The 16,799-nt window shown below is 46.0% G+C and overlaps 2 protein-coding genes across 2 annotated transcripts; one reads left to right on the top strand and one right to left on the bottom strand.

Moving 5' to 3' along the window:
- The first annotated feature begins 2,876 nt into the window (after positions 1 to 2,876).
- On the top strand, positions 2,877 to 9,998 carry SERPINF1 (serpin family F member 1). Its single transcript, XM_056325614.1, has 8 exons — positions 2,877 to 3,031; positions 5,554 to 5,639; positions 6,035 to 6,233; positions 6,313 to 6,468; positions 7,255 to 7,458; positions 8,246 to 8,388; positions 9,001 to 9,211; positions 9,590 to 9,998. Exons 2-8 carry the CDS (start codon positions 5,562 to 5,564, stop codon positions 9,847 to 9,849), a joined length of 1,251 nt encoding a protein of 416 aa, XP_056181589.1. The 5' UTR covers positions 2,877 to 3,031; positions 5,554 to 5,561; the 3' UTR covers positions 9,850 to 9,998.
- Positions 9,999 to 10,507: 509 nt separating this feature from the next.
- SMYD4 (SET and MYND domain containing 4) lies at positions 10,508 to 16,760 on the bottom strand. The gene is made up of 10 exons (XM_056325555.1): positions 16,580 to 16,760; positions 16,354 to 16,501; positions 15,942 to 16,031; positions 14,301 to 15,453; positions 13,823 to 14,005; positions 13,356 to 13,522; positions 12,554 to 12,686; positions 12,001 to 12,117; positions 11,528 to 11,651; positions 10,508 to 10,826 (listed from the first exon to the last, which is right to left on the bottom strand). Exons 1-10 carry the CDS (start codon positions 16,708 to 16,710, stop codon positions 10,676 to 10,678), a joined length of 2,397 nt encoding a protein of 798 aa, XP_056181530.1. The 5' UTR covers positions 16,711 to 16,760; the 3' UTR covers positions 10,508 to 10,675.
- Positions 16,761 to 16,799: the final 39 nt, after the last annotated feature.

Here is a 16,799-nt window from a genome sequence, read left to right as displayed (position 1 = left end):
CTGAAGTAAGCTACCATGAAAGCCTCTTGAGAATGCTCCACCCCACCAAGCCATCCTACCACGTAAAAATATTGGTCTAACTCACTGCGGCCTGCCATGCTGCAGCTATTTCTGTACAAAACAACTGCTGTCCATAGTAGATTCTGCCTCTGAACTCCTTCAGCTTCTGGTTAAAAAGGAAGGTGCTCTGTTTTTGCAAAATAGCAGTTACAGAGCACAAGGGCCATCCTTCTGGCAGTGTTTTCCTCACTCGGAAGTCTGCCTTCCCTCAAAGGAAGAGGCAGAATGCTTCTGGGAGCCTCCGTCCCTGAATAGTCTGCACCATCTGCTGGAACAAGAGAAGGACTGACTCACTAACCATGAATTTTGGGGATGCAGGAGACTTTGGGGAATAAAAAGTCCTGGCTCAAACCTGCAATTACACATTTCTTGCAGTCTAAAAGGGGAAGAACAGCTAAAGATAATGCCTGCCCCTTCAACCAATGCAAAGGCACTTACCCTTCAAAAAGAGCATGTAATTATGGGGCCATGTAATTTTAACAAGTAAACCCACAAGAATTCAGCCCTACTATGAGGGCATAGCTCTAGCCCATGGGGAACATTTTAGCTTATTTATTCACACAGATTCATTTCTAACATTAAGAAATACCATCCCATGCCTTAGGTAAGTCTTGTTTCGGCTACTCCAACCTCAGCACTAACCTCCCTAAATTCTGTCCTGTTGCAATGCAACCTGTGCAAAATTTGAAGTGCAAGTCGTATTCTTTATGCCTCTGCCCTCCAGCTCCCCCTCTTCTGTAAAGTTTTTTCCCCTCATTCTCAGTTTCCTGAACAGCTTGTTTCTTATTTCCTACTTTTCATCTTTCTGCCATCCCTCCTCCTACAAGCTATTCTTGTCAAACTATTAATTTAATCTTATTTGACAGTACAGCAGCCTTCCATGACTGTGCTTTGCTCAACAAATTATCAGTTACACCAACCTTAAGACTCTTTTTCACTCTACTGACTCTCCAGAAGAGGCAGTTTGTAAAATGCAAAGTAATATTAATGTCTCTGCTCAGGAATTTCCACTTAGCATTGCTAAGCTTTCATTTTGACTGAGCTCTGTTCTGAAAAGACATGACGAGCACAGGGTGTCTGCTCTATAGCTCATCTGCAACACTGGCTGAGAATATCAAGTAAGTCTCAGTATCTTTAATATTAGATGTATTTTTTTCTTTACTAGAGCAAATTCATGTGAATATGATCAGTACTTCCACAGCAGAGGTGAACACTGTTCAGACAGCATATTGACTACTATCTTGAACACAAACCAGAACAACAGTAAAACGTTTGTATCGACGTAACAAAACTGGTTTAAGCCCTTGCATCTAGTTAAATGAGTGAATTCCCTTCACCTACAGGAATCAAGCTTGCTTTGGTCTATAATAACATCCTATACAACTGCCACTCTGATTTAAATGCTTTAAAACCAAACCTGTATTTAAACAGCTGAGCTTTCATTTGAAGATACAGACGAGATGTAAAAACTTCTTTAGTGGCCCTTCCATAAAAGGCATTTTAATACCACAAATAAGGTATCAAAAAGAGATTAAAACCACCAGAAGATATCTCCACAGCCAACACCCCCATTCTCGGGCCGACGATGGAAGCCTAACAAGTACAAACATCTCTCTGCAGACAATTTCTCACAGAGCAGGCCGAGAAGCAGTTGAAAGCAGAGCTATTACTCTTCTTGTTAGAAAGGGTCACCTTTGAAGCACTGACTAATCACAGGGCAGGCTACCTGATTTGCTTTCCCAGCTTGCAAAAACAGCAGCTAATGCTTCTCTAAAACCATCCTTTTCTCCTCTTTGCTGAGGGGCTGTATGAGCCCAGTGCCAGCATGAGTAACTCCTCATTACCTGTTAGTGGTGAGGCTGGCAGCCCAACAAGGAGATGTCCCAACGCAAGCCTAGACTGGGGGCACTGACATTACTGGCTACAATTTACTTACAGCATCTCCAAGTAGACAAACAGCTGCCCTGGATCAGGCTAGCTACATGTCCAGTTAGCCCAGTATCTTGGCTCTCCCAGCAGCCAGTAACAAATGACTGGGGAAAAAGCAGCCAAGAATGATTAGGGACAAGGAAAAACAACTGTTCTCTGGTTGTATCACTCAGCTGCTGAGTCTGACATTACACCCGACCATCGTTAGCTTTCAATGGACCTGTCTAATTTGGTTTGGGTTGTTTTTTTCTCTCCAAAATCTATTTATCTTTCATCTTCTGCAATATCTAGTTACAATGAGTTTTACAATGTAATACTTCCGAAAAATACACTCTCTTGATTTAAATGTGCACTGATGGGTGCTCCCCTAAAATCATCTACTGCAAAAACCTCTGGCCCCTTTTCCTTCTCCAGATCATTTCTCATTCTGTAAGCTCCTACGACATTCTGTTAATTCATCATTTTTACCAAGAGCTTTTTAGTCTTCTTTTTGGCCAAAACCTTTAAGCCAATTATGTTAATAACTTTTTGTTAACTAGTAACTACCACTGGGTAGAACTGCTCAATGTCTTCCCCTTAACTGCTTTAAACAGCAATAGCATCCTGCTTCCACTTTACCAGTCTCTCCATTAAATACTGAACATTAATCCATTAAACACTACTGCATTAACCGTATCTCTGAGACAGAAATTCCCTCATGTCACACATGGCAAAACGGCAGGGATAGAAGACTTGCTCAAACAGGGCAGGGAGCATTTGCCTCTGTGACCTGTGCTTTACCCGCTCAACTGCCCTTATCACAGGCAGCACATTTGTTTTGGAAGGCAGGGTTAAAAAATTAGTGCAATTCATCAGGAGGGTGGCAGCAGCAGAAAATGGGAGCAGAGCACTTTAAGAGAGCCCTGGGAAGCTGTAACCTGAAGCCTGCCGAAGGCTGGGCTGGGGGAAGCAGCAAAAAGCAGATGTGGCTGCACCAAGCCCACACTGTCCCCGACTCGAAGCCACCGGGAGCCAGCGCCGGCAGCACCCAGAAGAGCCCGAGGTAAGGGGCAGCTCGCCCTGGCCCCCAGCCTGCGGCGAGGGGAGCGGTGGGCAGGGGCTGGGGAGCTCTAGGAGGACCTGGGAAATGGGCAGAACAGTTCTGCAGGTGTTCAAGGGTGCAATTCCCACCAAATGAGAGATCTCACCATGGGTAGGAAGCCACCAGCATCCTTGGGCACCTCTTTGCCTCCGGGGCTGAGCAGCGCTTGGGAACTGGGGTGGTTTTCTGCCCTTCTAGGGTCTGTGCTGCAGATGGGAACATGCCTTTTTTTGCGACAGTAACAATTTTGGTGATATCAGATCCTCTAGAGCTAGTGGTTGCAAGATGCTTCAGAGGGAGTTAGTGCCATGGGGTGAAGTGATCACAGTGAGCAGTCTGAACTTGTGGGTGATGTTTCACAGCACCCCTAAAATCAGAAGTGTTTATAAATGATGTGAGACTTGTACTGCTATCGATGGAAAGCACAATACTTCCTTTGCACCTGGCGGCCTTCTCAAACAGACAACTCCCAGACACAAAGTTCCTTCTCAGCTCATTTCTCACAATTTTCTTCCTTACTGTAACATCACATGCTGCATGCTGTTGCTCCTCTTCTCTTTAAAGGCAGCCACAGATTTTAATATCATGCCTGAAACCATCCCACCTCTGCTCCAACCAAATTCTTTTCCCTGCATTTCTGGCTGTGCGCTAAGAGACATGCAAATAGAATCCAGATGTTCAGGCCAATTCAAACGCAAAAAGCTTTGTCTTTCTAAAATGGAAATTGCTTTTTGGCAAAATTTGAGAAATACGAAGCTGGTGACAGTACTGGCAAAAACAATACAAATCTGCAAAACCAATCTCCGCTCTCATGCTCCCGGGAGCTCAGTGTAGTTGGAAGCAGAGGTTGCGTTGAGACTTTTTTTTTCTTCTTCTTTTTTTTTTTTTTTTTTTTTTTCCAGAGAAAAGGTTATGCTCCATGGAAAACCTTCATCCCTAAACTAGACTGGGCCAAACCTCTTCTGCTCAGCATGCAAGAGTACTGCTTGGTGCAGGCATCCTCACAAAGTCCTTGCCAAGACCTTTTTAACTTAGATTCATGCAGGGCTTCTCTCATCTCTCAGCATGCTGCCTATTTGTTATAAACTTCTGCAATGATATGAGCAATCCCAACATTATATCCACTATTGTGCCACCAAATACATTGGTTTGTTCCAGTATAGTAAATCTTCTTGATACGCATCTTCTGCACCAGAATACCTCATCTACTCAGCAGCTAGGATAGCAGCAGGTCACAAGATGCAAGGGCTCAGGAAAAAGAGAGTACCACTGCTGTGTTACACCATCTAAACATAGATGAAAAAACCTCCACTATGACACCTTTTTCTCCAAAGCAGAACTACCTCCAGAAGAAAAGGGTTTTGGCAGTAAAGGGAAACAGGGAACTCCCTTTCACTGAAGTAAAACCTCTGCCTGAAAAGACTAGGTCCTGAACTGGGGCTGTTGTAGCCACGTGGCTTTAGGTTGTATTTCTACCAGCAGGCATGTTTTCTTTATAGCTGAAGATAATCTGAAACACATGTTCTTTCTCCTGTTTTACTGGATGCCTGGATCACAGGGGTTAGTTAAATACAGCCCTCTTCCTTTAATTTCTGGGAATCTACATAAACATTGCTTCAGACCAGCCTCAGTGGCGTCTGTTCTCGGGGGCATGACACTTCTGCAGTAGCTCTGGTTTACCCACAGTGAAACCCTCAGTTGCGCACTGCCCTTTGGACCAGACAGATGTGTCTGGAAGGGCCACATATTCCAAGGCTGCAGCAATTAAAAGTGGATTCCACAGAAGGAGCAACTTTGGGGAGTTTGGTACTTTTCTCCCACCTCCATTGGGAGGTGACTAAGCCAAGCTCTGTCTTTCACTTCTTCTCTAGATCTGGTGCAGCGTTAGGTATTTACTCCTAGCTTCTTTCCTTACTGTCTTTTAAGAAAGCTCTTCTACTTTCACTTTGTCAAATTGCAAGTAAGCAGTAGAGGACACATATAGGCTGTACGGCATTCCAAGCACATGCAGACACAAGAAACATCATAAACTACTGTGCAAGGCAGGTAACTTGTATAGCAGAGCAGTAAGCAGTTTTGTCTTCCACCCCATTCAACAAAATGGATTTGCTACCTTTTTTAAATGAAGTATTGAGTTTTTTAAAGTCTAAAACTCAGAAAGTATTATTTAGTGCTTTTCTGGACCTTGGCACTCTGTCACTGCTAGCACCACCGTGGTTTGGGCCACACGCATCTTATTTTGCACTCAGGCAAACCCAGACATATGCTTGCCTAATTTTGAAATCACTGGGGCCAGCCTGGCTGAATACTTCCAACTACAGAAGAATAAAAGCCAGCTGAGATCAGGTGTTTCACAATTGGGAAGGACAAGCAGCAGCATGTGTCATCGCAGTTCCCGTTACAACCAGTTACGGCAAATAGTAGTGGTAGAGATGCATTTGCTTGATCACTCAAACTACCTTTGTTATATTCTTACTCTGTAGGTTCAGGCATGCAGATTCCAGTGGCTTTCCTTTTTTTGGGTCTCTTAACTGTCCCAAGCAGATCCCAGAACTCAGCTACTGAGCAGGTGAGTAGAAGACAACATGCAGAAAGCGAGGGAGAGATACCTGGAGCAGGTAATTTAAGTTTAGAGAACCTTACAGAAGGATTAAGCTCTACCCTCCTGAGTTACTAGGATTTTATTTAGCAACATAATGAGATTAACTCCTGCTTTACCTAGATAAAACCACAGTAGTTACATCAGGGGATGACCGTGAGGCAGAAATAGTGGATTCCAATCTGAGTGCTGCCTCCGGCTTTACTGGGACAATTTAAAGTAACCATTCCTATGTAAGATTAAGCCAGTGTTTCTGTAAATCATAGGAGAGTATCTGCAGATTGCTTGCCTTTGAAACATTTATCACAACTGCACCTGCCCTTGTAAACTGCAAGTCTAACCAAAGCACTCCCTGTACCTGCTAGAACTCTGCCACTGCTGATGGAGCTAATGCTGGTGAAGAAGAGGAAGATCCATTCTACAAGAGCCCTATAAACAAGCTAGCAGCCGCAGTCTCCAACTTCGGCTATGACCTGTACCGCCAGCAATCTAGCCGGACAGCCACTGCCAACGTGCTACTGTCTCCATTCAGCCTAGCTACTGCACTTTCTGGTCTCTCGCTTGGTGAGTTCTTGCCCCTTTCCACCACGTGCTGTTTGGCTTGACAGGCCTTCCCTCATACTGTTGTCCTTGTTGCCGGCAGGAGCTGGAGAACGAACAGAGGATGTGATTTCTCGTGCTCTCTTCTATGATCTGCTTAACAAAGCTGAGGTTCACAACACTTACAAGGACCTACTGAGCAGCGTGGTTGGACCAGAGAAGAGCATGAAAAGTGCCTCCCGTATCATCTTGGAGAAAAGTAAAAGTCCTTCTTCCCCTCTATCAAGTTTTACCTAAATAACTAGTAGCAGGTAGAACACACTGAGCAACACTGCACTAACGGCTTTGGCTCTGATGTACTGTTGAGCCAGGATGCAGACAGTGCACAGAACACTGTTGCTGCTCCAGAAAAAGCCTGGAAAGTTTGTGTGCACATTAATAAAAGACCAGACTAATGCACACAGAGACACTGGTGACAGACCAGCTAATGTGTGGAAGACCTAGAAGAAACTCAGAGAATTTTGCCTTTGCTTTTCTGGCAGGTGCTGCTAACTTCCAGGAACCACAAATCCCATTTCTATTTGTGACAGCATTCAGCCATATTCCTTTGTTTAATTCCTTGCAGAACTATTTGAAATGTCTGCTTTTGGCGTGGAATAAACAGCTGCTGAGAAAGCTAAGAGCTATCTTTTGGAACCTGCTGGTTCCAAGAATCTGATAGGTTAAGTAAGCTGTACTCATAAAGCAAGCTGGAGAAAGAAGAAAGACTGATGTAGGAATAGCTGTGTCCAAGCCTTCTGTTTTTATCTCCTTTTGTTACTTTTCAGGAGAGAGTTAGCCCATACTCCCCCATGGGTGGCTATAGAATTTGGATCAGTTTCCTCAATGTGCCTTCAAGTCATTCTTCTTCAAAGCAGGTTTTTCTGTATATATGCAGCCAAAGACATGTTATGAGAACTGCTGCTGTGCTTTCGATTGCAGTCTGCTGCCTTGAGATTGTTTTGATAAGGGAACTAGCTGCAATATCAATGTTTTCGTTCCCCAGGACTGAGAGTGAAGCCTGGTTTTCACAGCCAGCTAGAGAAGTTCTACAAGATGCGTCCGAGGGCACTAAGTGGCAATACCCAGCTAGACCTCCAAGAAATCAACAGCTGGGTACGACAACAGACAAAAGGAAGGATTATGCGGTTTATGAAGGACATGCCCACAGATGTCAGTATTCTCCTTGCTGGGGCTGCTTACTTCAAGGGTAAGAATGTTGTGTGCTTGGTTGCAGAGATGGTCTACTAAGCATGTGTTAGAAGCGATGAAGGAACACTCTCACTTCCAGCGCAAACAGACTGCCAAAGAGAGAGAGTGTAAGATGACAGTGTTTGAGACTGTTTGGCAATGAAGAAAAAATGCACGCTACCTGGACAGAAATAGTCTTCAAGGGGGGAATTACTACTCTTGGGAAGCTGAATGTTGACCTGTTTGCAGTAAGAGACCAGAGAAGAAAGTTTAAGCTCACAAAACTCCACGGCAAAAGAAAGAATATTACCATTTAGGGAAGGCACAACTTAAAGTGTGTACTGAGCCTTTTTACCACCATAGAGGGAATGGAGGAAAATACTAGAGAGCTGTTCTAGAACATGCTGTAAGCCAGTGTCCTGCAGAATTATTGCTTAGAGACAAAGAGCAAAATAAAGGGCGGGGAGAGAAGCACTTTATATGCATTGACACAATTGTTACCCTTTAAAATAGTTTTGTAATTACATAAGTAGACATCAACTTCCCAATAGCTACTCCACCCATACACTGGCTTGATTTTTTTATTTCCCATTGAGCCAATTCTCAGATGAAAAGAAGAGGCCAAAGGGCGGCAGTAAATCAGTAGCTCCAATCAGTCTATTTCCATCCCTATCATCATTCGATTGCCTCAACTCTTAAAATGCAAACACTATATATAAAGCACGAGATTACTCAGCCACAGACACAAGCCTGCTTTCATATGCTAATATTCCAGAAAATCCTCCATTTTATCTTTTAAAAAATAGGGACATGGAAAACCAAGTTTGACACCAAGAAGACTGCCCTGAAGGAATTCCATCTGGATGAGGACAGAACTGTGAAGGTGTCCATGATGTCAGACCCCAAAGCCATACTGCGATATGGTTTTGACTCAGAACTCAACTGCAAGGTCAGAGAGCAAATACTGCACAAGATCTCCTAAACCTACTGAGGAACAGGGTCAGCTACACTTATCTGCTAACCCATTCCAGAAGACAGCCTTGCTCCCATCGGGCTAGTTTTGCAATCCCTAGTTTGAAAGGCAGTATGTTGATTGTTAGAATATCCTGCTTCTACATTGGCTATGTGACAATCAGTCCAGAATTTAAATAATGCACAGATCCTACTAGCCTGTATTGCGTGACCTAAAGTTGAGCAAGAAGGGCAGGGCACACCCCTCAAAACTTTTCCATCTCTACCTCTTCCAATAAATCTTTCACCGTAGCATGAGCTCAAAGGAGTTCCAGATGAGAATCCCCCAAAGCAATACTGTAGTTCATTACAGGATTCAACAGGTGAGAGAGCACTTGCGGTGTAATAGAAAGGGAGCAGCATGGGTTGATGAAAGCCTGCGTGCCTGAGGGGTCAGGAGGAATCGTGTCCAATAAAAGCAAACAGGGAAGATGACCAAACGTTAACTGGAAAGACCAGGCAGTCAAGACTCAGGCCTGTGCCTGGTATGGGATGGGTAAAACTGTTTATTATTGATGTGACTCTCTCTTATTTATAACTGGCCTTCCAGATTGCACAGCTGCCACTGACAGAGGGAATCAGTGCCATGTTCTTCCTGCCTACGAAGGTGACCCAGAATATGACTCTGATAGAAGAAAGCCTTACTTCTGAGTTTGTCCATGATGTAGACAAGGAGCTGAAGACAGTCCATGCTGTGCTAAGCTTGCCCAAATTAAAGCTGAACTATGAAGAGGCACTCGGCAGCACAGTGAAGGAGACAAGTATGTACATCCCACCCCCTCTACAGACTGCCAGGGCTCCAAGCAGTGGGCAAGTTGCTTCCTGCTCTCAGAAGTGTATGAAGCTGGTGGGTTATTAGTTAAGTCCTGCTGTCAGCTTGTAGAGATTTCACCAGCAACTAAATCACCTTGGTGCAGGACCCCTCAACTTTTTATCACATCTTTCCACTAAGCTCTTACAATGTTTCTGAGGTTGAAAGGGAGAAGCTGAGTACAAACAGATAGAAGCTGCTTCTCCCTTTTATCCCCAATAAACTCTAGTACAGCAGCTACGTGCCCTCCTGGATCACAGCATCAGCAGTACTGCTCTCCCACCTGCAAGCTATGGTTTTAGCTAATGGAATTTTCTCTTTCCTCCAGGGCTCCAGTCACTTTTCACATCACCTGATTTTACCCAGATTTCTGCCAAACCTGTTAAGCTATCTCACATACAACACAAGGCAATTTTGGAGCTTACTGAAGATGGGGAAAAATCCACACCAAATCCTGGGGTGAATGCCGCTCGTCTGACCTTCCCCATTGAATATCATGTGGACAGACCTTTCCTTCTTGTACTGCGAGATGATACCACTGGAACCCTCCTCTTTATTGGCAAGATCCTGGACCCCAGGAGTGTTTAGATCCCTTCACAATAATCTGCAATGGTGGGGCCCAAATGGAAAGGGTGGTTTTGGGAGGGGTACTGGCTCCCTGCTCTGCTGCACAAAGACACAACTTGCAAATCATATGCCTTCATGCTGCAATAAAAGAGCTTTTGCTATTAATCTCAGCAAGCGCCAGTATTCTCCCTTGAAAGACTGTCTGCCTGCATCATATGACTTCACATTCCCATTTCCCCAAGATTGGCCACAATGAAGTTCTGTGTCCTATACACAAGCATTATCTGGTGTATACTGCATTTTCCCCTATCCTGTCTTCTAACCTGATACCAGTTGTTTATAGTGAATTCCTCATCACTGACAGGTCTGCGCTGGTAGCCCTCCAAGTTCTGCAGTGCCTCTTCTCCTAGCTTCTAAGTTTGCACTTCCCAACCTGCTGCCTCATCCATTTCAACCGTTTACATTTCACACTGCAGAGAAGAAAAGTGCTTTATAGCATTAGAAGTAAAAGGCAGCGTGGTCTGGATGACTGCATGTTCGTAATCATCAGGGTGCCACACATGAAAGATTCACATACCTAGAAACACACGCATACAAGCACCTCTCAAACATTTGCTTCAAACCCACATGCAGAAGTTATGCAATAGCCTCTATTCCCACCATACCACACACAGACCCCTCATGTTAAATTGGTCATTTTATTTACAACAGTCTCACTAAAGAGCATTTCAGATTTCATTCAAGTTGTTGCTACACATGATTTTCCAGCTTGTACTACATGGCTGCCTTACCACATGACACTTAGCTTTGATGAAAGATCACATTGCAGCTTCCTTTGACAGGGAAATTAAGTCCTCTGAAGGATGCTTCTGGGAAGCTCTGACAGACAGGTCTTCATCTCTTGTAGTTCCTGGATCTGAGCACTCTGAGGACCACAGTGCACTGACAAAATCTCCTCTGCTCTTTGAATCGTGCTTAGAGCTTCAGAAACTGCAAATCTGAAATAGGAAGAGAATAAGAACAGATGATACAAAATACTTAATTCAGCTCCTTGACTTACACAACCTTTACCTCCTCCCCAACAAAAACCTAAACCTGTTCATGGGTATAGATCCTACCTTCCACTGCCTTTCAGCACCAGGCAAATAGTGTGCACTTCGGCCGCAAAGGGAGGATGATGAGGGGAGAAAAAGTAAGGAGAGGGACAAAAACTTGAAATGTTATCTTTGAGTACAGGTACCCACTACATCCTCACTGCAGCTCCTGCTAAAATTCTTCAGTCAAAGGGAGGTGTTGTGAGAAGATTTTCAGAAGCAGTCAGGGGATTTGCTTACCAAAACAGAGCAAGAGGATCTTATTTCCCCCTTCAAAAAGATGTCAACAACATTATACAACTGAGATATAAACACCAAAGGTGTTTAAAAAAAGGTGTCAAAATAAAACAATAAGACAGGGAATAAATGGAGCCAGGGAGAAGAAAAGAATAGATAGGCATAAAACTGAGAAATGGGTCCAAAATGAGTCCTGAGGTAGAAGTGAACCCCAATGGGATTAACGAGCCTGCACTTGAGTGATGGCCAACTTTTGTATCCGTGCCAGACCGCCCAGGGTCCTGCAAGACACCTGCAAGGTGCCAAGGGCCACCTTGTCAGACACAGGAGTGGTGCAGGGAAGGGACAGAGAATGAAAGCAAATTTACCCATTGAAAAGAATTTGTGCCAGCTTGAAAAGTTCATGACCTATTTCTACACTTGATGGCCCATGATGCATTTCCACAATCCGAATACTCCTCTCCAGGTGCCTGGCTGCTTCCTGCCACTTCCCTGAGGGAAAAAAACCAAAACAAAACAAAAAATGAGTCATGAATACTTTCTAGAGCTACTGCCACAGGAAAAACCTGACAGTGTCATGCAAAATGTAATGAACTATGTGTCCACAGAATTCTTGGGAGGCTGCTGACCAGGACAGGGAATGTAGAAGAACATGAGATCACATTACTGTTCACTGGCTGCCGGGAATGCAGTTTTGGCTAAAGCAGTCTTTCTGAGAGTCCTGCCATCAAAACTAGAGAAATGCAGTAGGAGAGAAGTGAAAGGGCTAGCCAGAGAAAAGGCTAGTCATGTTGAATTCAAAGCTCAGAAGACTAAAGATAATGAGAAGACAACGTCATACCAAGAGTAGCATAGACCTGTGCCAGATGATCCTCCATCTCTCCCATCAGCAAATGCTCTGAAGACAGGAAATTTCCAGCATCCATCTGACATTTCAGGAGTGTTTTGATAGCCTGATCTGTAACAAAAGAGGGTGTCAAATTCATCCTACTATCCAGTCTCCAGCTTTCCATGATCCATGAAATAACATCAGTCCAATCTCATCTTTGCATCTTACACAGCCAGATTTGGTTAGGATTCAACATTGACTTCATCTGCAACCCTGCTTATTCTAACGCAGTGCTGGCCCAACTCACTCCAGGAAAGCAAGGCCTGGGAATGTGTAACTCCAATGTTACCCTGAGTTCTTTAAGTTACTATGGAACAATGTGTGACTTAGATTAATACCCGGATCAGGGGCATAAAAAACAGTAAAGCTCAAGTCCCCAGGGACACCAGGCTGCATGCCAAAAGACCCCAACTGCATAAGCAACAGTGCCATCTCATGGCTAGAACTACGTCGCCCGATGCACACTCATTAGCTGCTGACCTTAAAGTAGAAAGTTGAGTCTTACCAGCCTTCCTGTCCCTTAGCAGTTCTAATCCTTCCTTGATTTGTCGCTGAAGGTCCCGTAAACGGCACGACAGACTCTCTCTGCTGACTGAGATCGCGCACACTTCATTTGAACAACAAAGCATGTCTTCCCCCTGTGGAAATCATCCCTGTGATCATTCCTGCTTTCATTCAACTCAAACCTTACTTTCCATCTCCGTTATCTCTGTATTGTGTTATAGAGGTGCTAAATTGTTTCTCAGCTGCATTCATTAAACAAAGTGACTTGCTTGTAAATTGCTATTAGCTCATTTGATTTTATGAGAAACTCCCAGGAATAGCTATGACTATTTGGGCTATGGATTAGGCCAAAGCAGGGTCACGTGGTACACAATTAATGTTCGTACAAAATACACACTAGCCTACACACTGTTTTCATTTATATCCTTTGAACTGCAGAGCATGACTCTCTCTACATACAGCTCCTGTACATACACCTTCTGTTCTAGACTCCAGGCCTCCATTTTCTTCCTAAATATACCCCTTCCTCTCATCCATGCCCCTGATATTCTGAAGTTCTTCCATCAGGTTCAAAGGGATTTTAACTTGCGGTTGAAGGCATTATTTTCCCTATAATGCTGGAAGACTGACATACAAGAATGTCACAAGAAAGCTAAGAACAGTGAGAGACTGTCTTGACTCTACAAGGACTTTTGTCCTCCGAGCCAAGATCCCAGACTGAGGTTTTTAACTCTTGACTTTCCCAGAGACCCAAATGTTACACATCCTAGTAAGTTATACAATCATAACTAATGAAGAACTACCTGCATTGGAGCCCGGCAGCTCGGACAGCAGAATGAGTTTCTCATGGACACCACACTCTTGACATCAGACTCTAACTCATCAAGGCATGCCTGACAGCGACACTCAAAGAAATACTGACTGAGAAGCTGTTGTCTCTCAGCAACCCTCATTCTACATCGGTGAGGCCCTGCAAAGGGATGGCAAGGGTAGAAATCTCTAAACAGGCACAGTTCTTAACAGCAGACTAAAATCTTTGTTATCATTAAGACTAGATATACCATCTTTTGGAGGGGGCACAACTGGAGACCAAAAATGTAACAGAGATAAATCAAGAGATAAAATCTTGTGCTGATATATTCGATCAAGGCTTATACATAAAGATTCTAACAACATTATACTAGGAATTATGATATTAATAGCAATTAGTTAGCATGCCAAGTCGAGGTGAAAGGATGTCTGTGCCTTGAGACAGAGAGTTAATACTTACCATAGCAATGGAAAATCTCTTGGCCGCTTGGGATTGGCTGTGATGCCCTGACAGTGGCAGCTGTCCCACTGAATGACACACTAATATTGGGACAGCATGAATGGTTCAGAAGGCTGAGGACAGGAAAGAAGGCTGTCGCCAGGCGCACAGGCTTCTTATTTACAACAGCACTATCTCCGGACCCTAAAGACAGAGGAAAAACAAGTAGGTTGAGAATGAATGCTCAGTAACCCACGCAACTTATGCAATGAGCACTGTGACCAATTGCAGATAGGAGAGCAGAAAGGTTTCTGCTATATTGCTGCAATAAATAGCTAAATAACCTCTACTTGTGCACCAAAGAACAGGCCAGTATGGGACAGGCCGTTACATTTTAAGCAAGTCATTCCCATCTGCAATGGAAGCTTTATAATTTAATCTCTTCACACAAGCTAGATGAGCAAGAACAACAGGGAACAGCTTAAAGTTTTTATCTTACCTATCTCCTGCATTACAGTGATTGCTTGTGCATTACATTGCAGCTGTAATACATGCCTCAGCATCGCTTCTGCCATAATCTTCAGTTCTAGAGACAATTCACCTGATGTTTTTTCACACGTCTTTGGTTTAGACCGCTTCTCAGATGATTCCCGATTCAAAACAGCAGCCTCTAGGCCAGCTTCTTGCAGTTGTTTGCATATAGCCACTACACTCAACATGCAAAGGAACTTATGTTCAGGGCTATGCTTCTCTGTATGTGGCAAAAGGTTGAACACAGCTTGGTAAGAACTTTGGTACTGACCGTTGTCATTGCAACCAGGGATACCTCTGGTACTGACTCTTGTATCTGGTGCCTCACCAAGATGTCTGCACCTTGCCTCAGGGTTATGAGGGTCCTTTTCACCACTGTGGGACCATTCCACCAGCCTCCTAACCTCCACAAATCCTGCCAGTAGAACAGTCCTCAAGGCAACATGGCAAAAGACCCCTAACGTGAGAAGCAGTGCTCCCAAGGAGCATTCTGTCCTGTGGTACTGCTCCCATGCCATGTCTGCACAGTTCTGGCTGCAGTACTTTGCGTAACTGCACCCATGGCAAGGCACTGAGGCTAAAAGCTGTCTCAGACAACGGTGGCAATAAAGATCAGCATTAGTGACTCGAGTGTCCCACACTGTTTCACTGCTGTCCTGCAGAAGAAAGCTCTCCCCTGGGCAGAGCACGCTTACGAAGGCTTCCTCCTTCAACAAGCTCTGTCCTGGCAGGATGTCCTGGGAGGCCACCAAGTGACGTCCTCTCTCTGTATCAAAATTCAATCTCAAAGATGAAGATGCACCTGAAATACTGTCATTCTCTTCCCAGGTCTCCAACTTTCTTTGAATGTCACAGCATGCTTCTTGTGCAGGCTCTGGACAGCTCTCTTTCTCATGTATTTGAATCTTCAGTTGACTTAACTTTTTTAGCAGTGTCTGGTGTGTAGGACTAGTCATGATCCCATCCATACCAATTTTATTCTCCACCACACTGAGGGCGTCTGCTGCATCCTGTAACCTCCCCAAACACAGCAGACATTCAGCTTTCCGCAGCAAGACCTTGGGCAGCAGCCTGTCTGGATAGCCATGACTTTCAGCCCTGGCGATATCTTCCAAACAAACCTAAAAACCAAGATGAGGCCTTTTAAATGGACTTGAAACCCAGCTGAGACTCGTACTCTTTTATTCTGTTTAAGATGCAGAATATTTTAATAAGACTATGTTATTCTGTAAATTCCACACACATAGCCAATCTGTTGGCCAAATGAAGCCTCCTAACATAGAAAAAAAAAGGAAAGATGGAACCTTTCAGCAAGTTTAAGTACAATGGATGCTGTAAGCACTGCTTCGGGAGCACATCTGACCTACAGTCTCTTGTTGGAACAATTAAATACCCATTACTGTGGGATTTGTGAAAGCACCTATTTGAACCCTGTGTGCAAACACTGTGTGGTAACACCTCAGGCTGCACCCGGGCTCCTCCACACCCCTGTCCCCCCCCCTCACGCCACGCAAGAGGCCGCAGGCCACCCCCTGTGTTCGCAGCCTGGCTCAGGGCCCCCCAGGAGCCCGGGGTGGGAGCTGCCATAGCACCCCCCCTTCCCGCTTACCTCGAAGCACCCGAGGTGGAAGAGGGCGGCCGAGCGGTTGGCGAAGCAGACAGACACCTCAGGGCTGCCGGGGAGCTCGTGGGACGCCGCCTGTAGAGACCGGACAGCTGCCGCCTCTTGGGGGGCCACGGGGACCCCTCACGGAGCCACCCCTCCCCGGGGATCCCCTCACGGGAGCCACCCCTCCCCGGGGATCCCCTCACGGGAGCCACCCCTCCCCGGGGATCCCCTCACGGGAGCCACCCCTCCCCGGGGATCCCCTCACGGGAGCCACCCCTCCCCGGGGATCCCCTCACGGGAGCCACCCCTCCCCGGGGATCCCCTCACGGGAGCCACCCCTCCCCAGCGGCCCTTCGGCGGGAGACCCCGGGCCGTGAGGAGCCCGCCGCGGGGCTGTCCCCGCCCCACCTACCTGCGAGTAGAGCCTCGCGGCGGCCCCGTAATGGCGGCGGCCGAACAACCGGTTTCCCTCCTCCCGGTAGAAGCGCGCGGCCGCCGGCTCCTTGCCCGCCCGCGCCTGGCGGCATAAGCGCCGCAGAGCTGCCGCCTCCTCCTCGGGCCTGAGGGACACGGGGGTCAGCTCCGCGCTCCGCCCGCCCCGTTCCGCCCCGCCCCGCCCCACCCCACCCGCCGCTCACCGCAGGAGGCCGCAGCCCAGGCGCACCATGTCGTGCAGCGACGCTACCGTCAACTGCTCCCGCAGCTGCGGCTCCAGCGCGGCCCAGCACCGGGCAGCGCACAGCCGCCACTCCTCCACCGGCAGCGCCATCACCGATAGCCTAATGGCGGCGCCCACCAGCACCGGTAGTACGCTCCCGGCAGCGCTTCCGCCGTACGGTGCCGGGCAGCCAATGGGCG

The sequence above is a fragment of the Falco biarmicus genome, chromosome 1, assembly GCF_023638135.1.
Source record: "Falco biarmicus isolate bFalBia1 chromosome 1, bFalBia1.pri, whole genome shotgun sequence".
NCBI classification, from domain to species: domain Eukaryota; kingdom Metazoa; phylum Chordata; class Aves; order Falconiformes; family Falconidae; genus Falco; species Falco biarmicus.
Note: the sequence above shows the minus strand (reverse complement) of the source record. Positions and strands in the feature narration are given on the sequence as shown.

Bases quoted from the DNA above. Each gene is read 5' to 3' on its own strand.
- SERPINF1 (XM_056325614.1), top strand. From the start codon at position 5,562: ATGCAGATTCCAGTGGCTTTCCTTTTTTTGGGTCTCTTAACTGTCCCA. The intron at 5,640-6,034 runs GTGAGTAGAAGA...TGTACCTGCTAG, and splicing joins AGAACTCAGCTACTGAGCAG to AACTCTGCCACTGCTGATGG. The intron at 6,234-6,312 runs GTGAGTTCTTGC...TGTTGCCGGCAG, and splicing joins ACTTTCTGGTCTCTCGCTTG to GAGCTGGAGAACGAACAGAG.
- SMYD4 (XM_056325555.1), bottom strand. From the start codon at position 16,710: ATGGCGCTGCCGGTGGAGGAGTGGCGGCTGTGCGCTGCCCGGTGCTGG. The intron at 14,006-14,300 runs GTAAGATAAAAA...CTCTGTCTTTAG, and splicing joins CACTGTAATGCAGGAGATAG to GGTCCGGAGATAGTGCTGTT. The intron at 12,118-12,553 runs GTAAGACTCAAC...CTTTTGTTACAG, and splicing joins GCTAAGGGACAGGAAGGCTG to ATCAGGCTATCAAAACACTC.